Source organism: Ornithorhynchus anatinus, chromosome 2 (assembly GCF_004115215.2).
Source record: "Ornithorhynchus anatinus isolate Pmale09 chromosome 2, mOrnAna1.pri.v4, whole genome shotgun sequence".
NCBI classification, from domain to species: domain Eukaryota; kingdom Metazoa; phylum Chordata; class Mammalia; order Monotremata; family Ornithorhynchidae; genus Ornithorhynchus; species Ornithorhynchus anatinus.
The window spans coordinates 46,272,863-46,285,471 of NC_041729.1; the positions used below are offsets into that span (position 1 = coordinate 46,272,863).

General features: G+C 45.7%; 1 protein-coding gene across 2 annotated transcripts in view; it reads left to right on the forward strand.

The window, feature by feature from the left end:
• Positions 1–12,609, forward strand: part of DNAH3 (dynein axonemal heavy chain 3) — a 118,243-nt gene that overhangs the window by 65,369 nt on the left and 40,265 nt on the right. For both annotated transcript variants that reach the window (XM_029058240.1, XM_029058241.1), the window contains exons 33-40: positions 83–302; positions 883–1,017; positions 3,488–3,599; positions 4,010–4,251; positions 5,622–5,722; positions 6,179–6,284; positions 9,327–9,456; positions 10,855–11,091. In XM_029058240.1, coding sequence (XP_028914073.1) covers positions 83–302; positions 883–1,017; positions 3,488–3,599; positions 4,010–4,251; positions 5,622–5,722; positions 6,179–6,284; positions 9,327–9,456; positions 10,855–11,091 — 1,283 coding nt within the window. The remainder of the gene's footprint in view (positions 1–82; positions 303–882; positions 1,018–3,487; positions 3,600–4,009; positions 4,252–5,621; positions 5,723–6,178; positions 6,285–9,326; positions 9,457–10,854; positions 11,092–12,609) is intronic.

The window sequence follows — 12,609 nt, forward strand, 5'->3', positions numbered from 1 at the left end:
AAGAGACAGAAAAGATGCCTGGAAGATGCAAGGGATTCATCCCACTTGGGATGTTCACACATTTTTTTCCTCCCCTTCCCAGTCTTGCCCAGAAAATTGTTGCCACTTACCGCCTGTGCTCTGAGCAGTTATCCTCCCAGCATCACTATGACTACGGCATGCGAGCGGTGAAGTCGGTCCTCACGGCAGCCGGGAACCTAAAGCTGAAGTATCCGGCTGAAGATGAAAGCGTCCTGTTGCTGCGTGCCCTGCTGGACATCAACCTGGCCAAATTCTTGGCCCAAGATGTACCTCTGTTTCAGGTAATCAGTGGAATTGACACCTTGGCCAGGATGCTGAGTTTCTGTCTGGGCTCCTGGACTCAGTTTAGTTTTCACCCAGAGTGGTGGATGCAGAGCAGGCAACCAAGATGGAAGTTAGGGCCAGGATTAGCCTTGAAGTTTGGCCGTCAATTGGCCCACAAAGCCAACGTGGGGAGCTGCTGATTTCCTCCAGCTCTGGGCAGCAGTGTCCTGAAAGGTGAATTATATTGCACGTTGGGTAGTTATTGGTCTGGGAACAGGTCAGGCCATGTTGGCTGCAGATACTCAAATGGGTTAACTGGGATGAGGAGGGGGAAAACACATAAAATCCTCTTTCTTGGCTCTGAGTTTTGGAGAGCAACAGGCTGGTAACTGCTGAAAAAAATCCAGGCCAAATTTGATGGGGCTGGACAGAATCCCCCGCTGAAAATCACTTCAGTGCCTAGAACTGGGTTTTGCCCGTAGGAGATGCTCTGTGAATACTGCTAATAATAATGATCAATAGATTTACTGATCCTAGTGGGCAGCCGGACATCACTGGGAGACTTTCATAAGGGTTCTCCCTTCTCTTTATTAACAGGGAATCATCTCGGACTTGTTTCCCGGTGTCATCCTCCCTAAACCAGACTATGAGCTTCTAATCCAGTCGCTAAATAAAATTATTGAAAAGAGGAAACTCCAACCAGTTCCGTGGTTTATTGAAAAAATTATCCAGGTTAGTTTCTCCTGCCCTTATTTTGTTCATTCGTTCATTCTTTCAAGTGTCAGCTAAATGATTTATTCCGAATTGTCTGCTTGAAGTAGCGTTAAATTGCTAGTGAGGAATGAGTTTAGCTTTGCAACTTGAAAACCTCAATCGTTAGGCATATTCAGAAGCAGAGATGAAAACACAGATCAAGAATCCAGACTTCACTCTGCCCACGGATTCCTGAAATCTTTGGCGCTGAAGGATGAAGCTAAAACCCCCTAGACCAGCTTTTTGGCTTCCAATCTAATTGTAAAGATTAAATAGTGAGCCTCAGTTGTTGGCTCACACACACACACAGTCACCCTCTCCCTCCCACTCACATGTAAGAATTAATGTTTTTACATATACACATATGTATATGTATATATTCCAAGATTATATTCCATCTAATCCACAATCATACCAGTAACTCGGGATTATTGGGAAGATTTCTTGTGTAGAAAGTTGGATTTCCACCTATCAGGAAGTCAGTCCTTTGCAAGGGACATTCCCAGAAGTAAATGATTGATCTTGGGTATTAAATTAATCTCCATGGTTTGCTTGAGTGCTTGGTTGCCCGTGGGGCCAGAGAATCTGATTCCCAAGGTGGAATTACCAGCCAGTCACTCCTTTCTGCAGAGTAGTATCTCAGCCTGTGGCTCAAGAGCACTTTTTACTCAGCAACTTCAGAAAAGTGCTCTCTGCACAGAGGAACTGGTGCTAGGGTTGTGAGGACAGCCGTAGGAATGAGCAAGAAGGGGAAGAGGCACAGAAGAAGGGGAGAGAGGAGAAAAAGCTATACCTTTAAAGACAGCCCAATTAATTTAAGACCAGTTGTATGAGGACCGATACTTTTATGTCAGTCTTCCCCCAGTAGAGTGTAAGTGACTTGTGGGCAGGGAATGTGTTACTGTTTGTTTTGTATTTCCCACATGCTTAGTACAATTAGTACAGTGGCTGGCATAGTAAGTGCTTAACAAATACCATAATTATTATTATTACAATGCATTATGCCCAGGGGGACCTCAATAAGTACAAATACTACAGGAAGTATACTTTCTCATCAAGGAGCAGCATGAAAATAGCAGAGCCCTGGGTGTCAGAGGACCTGTGTTCTAATCCTGACTCTGCCACTTCCCTAGTCTCCTCTAGACTGTAAGGTCATGTGGGAAGGGAACATATCTATCAATTCTGTTATACTGTACTCTCCCGGGTGCTTAGTACCCAGTAAGCACTCAATAAATGTGATTGATTGCTCTGTGAGCTTAGGCAAACCACTTAACTTTTCTGGCCCCCAGTTTTCTCAACTGTAAAATAAGGGTTCGATGCCTGTTCTCCCTTCTACTTAGATTGAAAGCACCAGGTGGGATAGAAACTGTATCTGACCTGATTAATGTGTATACACCCCAGCTTTCAGAACAGTGCTTGACACATAGTAAGCACTAAACAAATAGTGGGAGAGGATAAGTTAAATTCCCATATGTCAGAATCTCAGCTAATAACATTAAGAAAATGGGATTTGGATGTGCTGGGACGCTAGGGCTCGACTCCCTCAACATCTGCATATGGCCCTTATTCTTGCCCTGTTATTGGTCCAATGGATAGGGCATTGCTCTGGGAATCAAGAGACCTGGGTTCGAGGCTCAGCTCTGTCTGTTGTGACTATACCATCTGTCGTGAAGGCTTCTGATTGAAGAACCACCTGTGGGGTTCTAGGAGATAGGTCCAACAGGAATCCTCAAAAATAGCTAACCTGGGCAAAAGACCACAGTGGCTATCAAGGCACCCTCCCACTGGCTCATGGTTGGCAGGATATGGTAGCCAAAGTGCTCATCAAAGGGGGCTGTGCAGAAGAAAACCTCCTGGGCACTTTGAAATAAGCTGCACCCCTGCCTGTTTGTTGCACTCTTTACCCCAACAGAACCGTGCCTGACAGGGACAAGAGTGTAAATTAAGTGACACCGCCCAAGTCACCAGCACTGTAATCAGTTTCTCTCTGTAAATTCTTGGTCCTGAAGTCTCAGGACTGAAACTCATCCTTTGTTCCTCATGGAACAGTGATTTGAGAAGCAGTATGGGCTAGTGGATAAAACACGAGTCTGAGAGTCAGAAGGACCTGGGTCCTAACCCCAGTTCTACCACTTGTCTGCTCTGTGTCCTTGGGCAAGTCACTTGGCTTCTCTGTGCCTCAGTTATCTCATCGGTAAAATGGGGATTAAGACCATGAGCCCTATGTGGGACAGGGACTGGGTCCAACCTGATTAGGTTGGATCTACCCCAGCGCTTAGTACAGTGCCTGACATATAGTAAGTACTTAACAAATACCATTAAAAAGGACCTTGGGAGACCTCACCATCCTCCTTATGCTGAAGCAAAAGCCTTCTTGTCTACGTGAGTTCACTGCTTCTTGTGTGCAATGCTATGTTTATTCTCCATCTGGCTTCCCCCCACCATGTAGATTTATGAGATGATGCTCGTGCGTCACGGCTTCATGATCGTTGGAGACCCCATGGGCGGGAAGACCTCTGCCTACAAAGTGCTGGCGGGAGCTCTAGGCGATTTGTTCGCAGGTAAAGATCCAAACCGGCTTCCCCAGCGTTTACGGAAAAGGACTTAATTCCCGGCTTTGTGGATGCTCTCTGCGGAGATGATATCAGGTTGTTAATCCAGCTGCCCCTGAGTTGCAGTGTGGTAACCAGAAATAGAACTGAATTGCAAACCTCAGAGGGGGGGACAGAAATATTGTAATCTTTAATTAGGATCTCAGGGCAGCTTGAGACAGTCACTTGTGAATGTGATTAAACCCAAGAACCTCTCACCAGCTGGAGGGAGACTTATGGGAACCTTTCCAAAGAAGAAAAGAGTCACAAATAAAGCTAGTGACCTAGATGAAAATAGAAAAGGAAATTGTTTTGGGCGATCTCATTTTGTAAAAATCCAGGACTTTTAGTAATGCTCTGTATTTGTTGTTCTTGCCCAGCCAACTCGATGGAAGAGTTTGCTGTTGAATATAAAATCATTAATCCCAAGGCCATCAGCATGGGTCAGTTATATGGGTGCTTTGACCCAGTCAGCCATGAGTGGACAGACGGGGTTCTGGCAACCTCTTTTAGAGAGCAAGCGGCTTCTCTCACCGAAGAGCGAAAGTGGATTATATTTGACGGGCCGGTGGATGCGGTTTGGATCGAGAACATGAACACTGTGCTGGATGACAATAAGAAGGTAGCTCCCGGTTGGTAGTCCCTTGATATGAGTGGGGGAATGAATTCTGCCTCACTCACTCGCTCGAGGGAGTGAGATTGAGAGACCGTGAGTGTGTACAGTGCGAATATCCAGAATACTTAACCTGTGGAATTTTGGTGACTTCCTTATAGTATGTATGTCATCCCCAATCACTCAGGTATACCCTCACACACGCATTAGATGACCTTCATATTCAAAAACGCAGCTGATAGCAGTGTGATTTCCCCACATGTGCAGAATAGGTGAGATATTGCAAATCAGGCCACCTTTTCTAACCCTGTTCCTCCTGTGGGTTGGACAATGCAGTCCCACTTAGAGGCCCACCTGGCTGTCTCTTAGAGCCTAAACTGGCCTCTCCCTTTAGGGAGAATTTCGTGTACGGGTCTCCAAGATATAGAGATTTGTGTTTCGGCTGCTTAGGCCACCAGTTTTTCCACAATGCCCTTAACGACTTTGGACTTTGTTTAGTTTATTTGTTTGGTTCATTATTTCTCCTCCATGAAGTTGGGAAGGGAGGGAGGGAAGTCAGAGTTGCAGAGCTAAGAACAGTTGGTGTCAATCCCCTTGAGGGCTCCACACAATCAACCACTGCCCTATTCCTTTCCCTCTTTCTCATTTCCCCACTGTTTTTGCACTCTTGCCTTCTCCCTCTTGACTGCCACCGGCAGTCACTTATCATCCCCTCTATACTTCCATTTCTTTGGCCAAAAAAGGAAGGTTTCCTAGCACTGCTCTCTCCTCAAAAACATGGCATTGATGCCACATGTTTCTTAGTGAAGGCGATACAGTGAAGGAAGGCTTTAGGGAGGGGGCTACTGGAATCCACGACGTAGCTCCAAGTGAGAAACAGTCTGTTTGCTCAAATAGAGGGGCAGGCGGCTAGAGATTTGCTGTTCAGAAGAATTTGGGGGTGTTAAATTCTGACTCTGCCACCAACCTTCCCAGTGGTCCTTTTCAGGTTTTCTCACCCACTTGGCCTCAGTTTCAGTATCTCTGCAAGGGGGAAATGCTAATTCAGCCTTAGGGCAGGAGGAGAGAAATAATCCACACCTCCAGGAATATCAAAACTCCAAGAAAACCCAGAGTGGCCCATTGCAGAACAACAATTTTTCACTCCACATGTCAACCAGTGTTGTAACGGTGTTTTCTACCAGATTTTGGCAAGTAGAACCAAAATCTGATACAGTTAATTTTACGGAGAGAGAGGTTGGGCTGGTTTGAAAGAAATTATGTAAACTGGTAAATCCTGCCTATTTATTTGTGATGCTATTTCAAAACAAACTGAACATGCTCTACCCAAAGGCTCATTTGGAGATGGAACCTAACCTCATGTCTGACTTCCCTTCCAGCTGTGTTTAATGAGTGGAGAAATCATTCAGATGAACAACAAGATGAGCCTGATCTTTGAGCCAGCTGACCTGGAGCAGGCATCGCCAGCCACCGTCAGCAGGTAGGATTCCTCTCCCTTGGTGTTCAAGGGAGAAGGAAGTGACCATGGGCTGGGTCCTGATTATTATCATTGTTGTTGTTGTTGTTGTGGTATTTAAGTGATTACTCTGAGCCAGGTACTGTTCTAAGCGCTGGGGTGGATACAAGTAAACCAGGTTGGACAGTCCCTGTCCCATGTGGGGCTCAGAGTCTTAAGCCCCATTTTCCAGATGAGGTAACTGAGGCACAGAGAAGCGAAGTGACTTGCCCTAGGTCACATAGAAGACAAGCAACAGAGCCGGGATTAGACCTGGTTCCCCCATTCTTTCCTTTGCCTCTTTTCCTTTTTCTTTTTCTTTTTCTCTTTTTCTTTCCCTCTTCCCCCGTCCTCCTGCCCTCCATTTTGCTCTTATGGGGTGAGGTCTTGGGAGAAGAAGCCCGTACTGTGACTGACTGGTGAACTGCTTATTCTCGCCAGGTGTGGGATGATCTACATGGAGGCCCATCAGCTAGGCTGGCAGCCCCTGAAGGACTCATATATGGACACCTTGCCCAACACCCTTTCAAATGAACACCGAGAACTGGTGAGGCCTGGTGTTCTTTCCCATCCCACCACTGGGACGATGCCACCTCAGTCAGTCAGTCAGTGGCATTTATTGAGCGTTTACCGAGTGCAGCACACGGTACTAAGCACTTGGGAGAGTGCAACAGAGTGAGTAGTCCTGATAGCTGACCTCAAGGAGCTTACAATCTAGTGGGAGAGATAGACATTAAAATAAATTACAGGGAGAGGAAGCAACTTAGTGTAAGAGAATGTACATAAGTGCTGAGGAGTTGGGGTAAGTGCTTAAAGGGTTTGGACTCTAGTGCAGTACTCTGCACATAGGTAGCGCTCAATAAGAACCTTTGAATGATAGGTGATGCAATAGGGAGGAATATTGCAGTCCTGAGTTTAAATTTGAGGGCATATAGCTAGCTGAGAGGATAAATGGCAAGGCCTCTTCCCCAATTCCCTCAACTCCCATTCTTACTTTACCATTTTCCTCCAGGCTCAAAATGAAAAGTTGCCTCCCATGGACCTCCAAGACCTGATTGTATACTAAAAATCACAGGGTTCCCTTAGATGTGGGAGGCAGAGAGGGAATGTTTCCCTCCTACTAAAATTGCTTATTGACACCTATGAAATTGAGTGGGTCGTGAGCATTGTGAGGTTGCCCAGTGGTCTGTTGTGAATTTTGCCGAGTTGGAGGTCTGAGGAGTAACAGGATTTGCTTCCAGCAGGCCACAGGGAGTCAGTTTTGGGTTTAGGGTGTTTGCAGCTGCCCCGAGTGCCTCCAAGAATGAGGAAAGTGGGCCAAGGGCTCCAGAGTTCTGCCTTTCGGCACCAGTTAGGACCTGAGCCGTCTCGGAGGCTAGTGAATTGGGTCTGTGACTGTAAATGTCAGACTTGCACTACAGCTCTGCTCCTGCCAGCCTCTCCAGTCCCTCTGCCTGGTTAAACCGAGATCTCTGAGAATACCACTGGGCCCGAACTTCTGGTATAATTGCAGAGGGTCTAATGTCAGCCCTCTAAGTCTAATGTCAACCAATTAGAGAGCCATTAGAGAATTAAAAGCCGAGGCAATAGATAATATTTCTTGAGCTCTTACTGTGCAGAGTTCTATACCAAGTGCTTGGGCGAGTTAGTAAGCACAATCCCTGCCCTCCAGGAGTCTAATAATAATAATAACGTTGGTATTTGTTAAGCGCTTACTATGTGCAGAGCACTGTTCTAAGCGCTGGGGTAGACATAGGGGAATCAGGTTGTCCCACGTGGGGCTCACAGTTAATCCCCATTTTACAGATGAGGTAACTGAGCTACAGAGAAGTGAAGTGACTTGCCCACAGTCACACAGCTGACAAGTGGCAGAGCCGGGAGTCGAACTCATGACCTCTGACTCCGAAGCCCAGGCTCTTTTCCACTGAGCCACGCTGCTTCCCAAGTCTACAATCTAGAGGGAAAGACGGACACTGAAATCAATTACAAGTGGGGGAAAGCAACAGATATCAGGGCACAGTGGGAGAGGAGTAGGTGAGTAACCAAGTGCTTAAGTAACCCGGAAGTGCTCAAGAGGCAGTGGCGAGGAGGAGAGATGATGATGATGATGATGATATTTAAGTACTTACTATGTGCCAAGCACTGTTCTAAGTGTGGGGGTAGGTACAGGGGAATCAGGTTGTCCCACGAGGGGCTCACAGCCTTAATCCCCATTTTATAATTGAGGCACAGAGAAGTTAAGCAGCTTGCCCAAAGTCACACAGCTGGCGAGTGGTGAATCTGGGATTAGAACCCACGACCTCTGACTCCCAAGCCCGTGCTCTTTCCACTAAGTCACGTTGCTTCTCATAATGAGAGATTGATCAAGGAAGTCCTACTGGAGGAGCTGTGATTTCAGAAGGCCTTTGGAGATTGGGAGAGCAGTGATCTGCTGAAATGTGAAGTGGAGAAGGAGTTCCAAGCAGGAGGGAGGGTGTGATCAAGGGCTTGGCAATGAGAGGGTTGAGGCACAGGGAGTCATTTAGTTTGAGAGGAATGAGGTGTATGAGCTGGGTTGTGGAGGGAAAGGTACAAGGATAAGTAGAGAGGAGGGAGTTGATGGAGTGCCTTGAAGCTGATGGACAGGAGTTTCTGCTTGATAAGGAGAGGAGTGGGAGACCATTGGTGGTTTTTGAGGAGGGACTTTCCATGGAGGCGGTGGGGCAGACTCTCTTGGATGATGATGATGATGGTGATGGTATTTGTTAAGCGGTCGCTGTGTAGCACGCACTGTACTAAGCGCTGGGGAGGCAACAAGCAAATCGGGTTGGCCACAGTCCCCCTCTCACATTGGGCTCACAGTCTTAAGCCCCATTTTACAGATGAGGTAACTGAGGCAAAGAGAAATGAAGTGATTTGCCCTAGGTCACACAGTAGATAAGTGGCAGAGCCAGGATTAGAACCCAGGTCCTTCTGACTCCCAGGCCCACGCTCTATCCACTCAATTACAAATCCACAGTCCCAGGAATATGATGTGCACAAAGGGCTGTTCCTTGTTGTGTTGTCATGTTTGACATTTGTAGTACCAGGGCTATTTTTGCTTATAAAATGAAATTAAAATAGATCTGTTCAGTAGATACCGAAGAGAGTAGTAAACAACAACAAAAAAAAGTGCTAAAGAGAGGAGTTAGAGTGACGTGTCCCTGGTTATCGTGGGTTAATCGGGGAAGGCTTACTGGAATAGGTGGGATTTTAGGAGAGATTTGAAGGCGGGGCTTGTTGGGGTCTGGTGAATTTGAGGGAATTTCAGACTCGGGACACAGCTTGAGCAAGGAATTGTTGGTGGGAGGATTGAGAGCCAGCTTCAGTTAGTCAGGCAACTTGGAAGGAGCAAAGAGCACGATCTGAGGAATAGCGAGTGAAGAGAGTCGATAGGTAAAATGGGGGAAGCTGATGGTGTGCCTTGAAGCCAAAAGTAAGGAGTGTCTACTTAATGTGGAGGGAAATGTGTAGCCATTAGAGGTTTTGGAGCAGACAAGAGATGTATGTCAACTCATGCCCTTAGCCATCATTCGTTGTGTGTTCTAATTACCTCTGATTCCTCTTGTAGGTGAAAGACATGTTCAATTGGCTCATTCAGCCCTGCTTGGATTTCATCCGGCTGAAGTGTAAATGTGTGGTGTCCACATCTCCTGTCCACCTGGCCTTCTCCATGACGAGACTGTACACCTGCCTGTTGGGTGATTACCATTATTATTATTATTATATTTGTTAAGTGCATACTCAGAATAGAGCACTGTTCTAAGTGCTGGTGTAGATTCAAATTAATCAGGTCAGACACAGTCCTTGTCCCTCAGGCTCATAGTCCCCAGTTTACAGATGGGAAAACTGAGGCTGTTCCCAACTCCTGAGATGGATAGGGAATTTCCGTCTTTCCTTTTTCCAAGGTATAATATAGGGAAATCCCCAATCCAATCTGAGGCTTATACATAACGCTTATATTTTAGATAAGGTGAGAATTCTGGGACATGGGCTGGATGGTCTAGTGGGCTGAGCCAAAGGGGAGGAAATTGGGATCCCTTGCGGTCTAGTCCTCCTCGCCCTGCCGTGGATACACCTGTGACCTTGGGCAAGTCACTTAATCCATTGGACCTCAATTTCATAATCATCAGTGATTATGAACTATGATTATGATTATGTTATTATGAACAATGAACTAACAGCCTTTAAAGTAGTTGAGAAAACTGAAAAAAGCACAAATGCAGGGTTACAGCTTTGGGAAACAAGACTATTTTTAACTTTAAATCAAATGACAAAAAGAATGAATAGAATATGGTAACCTGAACACCATCGGCAAATACATAATTCAGGTGGTTTGTTTTCTTTTTTTAAACCCTGACTTTTGCTCTATACACATTTGGCATGTTGCTTCTGTATAAAACCTTCAATAAATAGGAAGAACAAAATGAGAAATAGCATGTGAGGGGGCTTTGGAAGAATTATTGAGAGGTCCCAAACAAGAGTTTCCCCTGAATACTCATTTCCCAGTATAGTATCGCCCCTAGAAACTCAGAGGAAGAAGTTCACTGCTGGAAAGAAGCAAAAAAAGTAGATGTGGTAGTGAGTGGGAGATCTTCGCCACATAAGGCCCATCTAACATCTCTGATCTCATTTTGGAGGCAGTTCAATCCCAGAAGGCCACGACTCAACTGGGTCAGGCATAGTGTGTTTGCTGATGTCTCAGTCACGCTTCTCTCACACCTTTTGGGGAGATGTTTTTCTTTTTATTTTTTTACGTTTTTGGCGGCAGGAGCTTGCACCTCAAAGACAAGCCCAAATTTCCCTCAACAGCTTTCAGTCCTCCCCACTGAGTGCCTGAGCCTCTGGATGCATTAGTAAGCTCTGGCCTGGGAGTCAGAAGGTCCAGGGTTCTAATCCTGGCTCTGTCACTTGTCTTCTATGTGACCTTGGGCAAATCACTTCATGTCTCGGTGCCTCAGTTACCTTATCTGTCAAATGGATATTGATAGGGAACAGGATCAGTGTCCAAATCGATTTTCTTGTACCCACCCCAGCACTTAGTACAGTGCCTGGCACATAGTAGGCGCTGAACAAATACCATTATTATTATTTTGCAGATGAAATCAAGAATGCCGGGGAAAATGAAGAGGAGTCCTTGACGAACCAGCAGATCTTCCTCTGGCTTCAGGGATTGTTCCTCTTTGCTGTGGTGTGGACGGTGGGCGGCACCATCAATAGCGACAGCAGAAAGAAGTTTGATGTATTTTTCCGCAATCTGTTGTTGGGCATGGATGATTCCAACCCCAGGCCCAAAAGCGTCAAACTCACCAAGAATAACATATTTCCGGAAAGAGGTACCTTTGGGTCTTCATCTTCCTACTGTTCTTGCGTAGCTTTCACACACTATTTCTCTCCCCTCTGTGGGGGAGAAAACCAGCCCTGAAGCCAGGGCCTGGTGGGGTGTTGAAATTCCACCCGATTTCCTTTTTCTTCTTGTGCACCATGGTTCTCCCAGGACCCATGGTTCTCCCAGGACTGGGAGGTGTGACTAGCTGATTTGGGATCTATTTTATGCATTGTTTCTTCCTGATGAAGGTGGTAAAAACCCAAGAGGGGAGGTCATCAGCAAGTACTCTGACCTGCTGAGGGCCTGAACTGAGCCTCTCTGGAGGGGTTCCAGGCTACCTGGAAAGCTTCCCAGAGTTCAGAGTTCCTCTGACCTCAAGGGTGCACCCCATCATGGAGACACTATGATTCTGTATTTTTTTTTTTTTAAATACTGTATGTAGAAGTTTGCAGTTGGCCAGGCAACCAAGTGTTTGTCACACTAAATTCCCCTCTGATTGCACAATTACCCTAGTTTCCACCCAAAGTCCTATTCATCTGTTAGGCAGTCTTAACTGCCTGTTGGCAGAAGCATCCAGGTGTCTCACAAGGGTTACGGAGTCTTGCTTATTGGTTTCTTCCACTTGGAATGCAGAGGGACTGGGTTAGATCTTTTCCCCTGGAAGATGTGAACAAATCACAGTAAAGGATAGAATTCATTCATTCATTCAATAGTATTTATTGAGCACTTACTATGTGCAGAGCACTGTACTAAGCACTTGGAATGTACAAATCAGCAACAGATAGAGACAGTCCCTGCCCTTTGACGGGCTTACTGTCTAATCGGGGGAGACAGGCAGACAAGAACAATGGCAATAAAAAGAGTCAAGGGGAAGAACATCTCATTAAAACAATGGCAAATAAATAGAATCAGGGTGATGTACATCTCTTAAGAGTTGACAAGTCAGATCCAAGCCCTACTGTGCTATCCCCTCTAGTTCACAGTAGAAGCTTGCTGTGGACAGGGAATGTGTCTGTTTGTTGTTATATTGTATTCTCTCAAGCACTTAGTACAGTACTCTGCACACAGTAAGTGCTCACTAAATAAGATTGAATGAATAAATACCGTAAGTACCAAGCTAAGCGATACAGGAAGTTGCAAAATAAGAACCAGATGTAGCCCTGAACTTCGGGAACTTACAGTCTAATAAATGAATGAATCAATCAATGAGTCATATTTATTGAGTGCTTACTGAGTGCAGAGCACTGAATTAAGCGCTTGGGAGAGTACAATATAACAGAATTGGTAAGCACTTCCCTGCCCACTATGAGTTTTCAGTCTAGAGGGGGAGACAGGCATTAATATAAATAAATAAGTTATGGGTATGTACATAAATTCTGTGGGGCTGAGGGAGGGATGAACAAAAGGCTGCAAATCCTAGTGTAAGAGTGACACAGAAGGAAGTGGGAAAAGAGGAAATGAGAGACTAATGAAGGGGGCAAGATAAACTTTATAACGGAAACAAGCAAGAAGACGTAAAGTATAA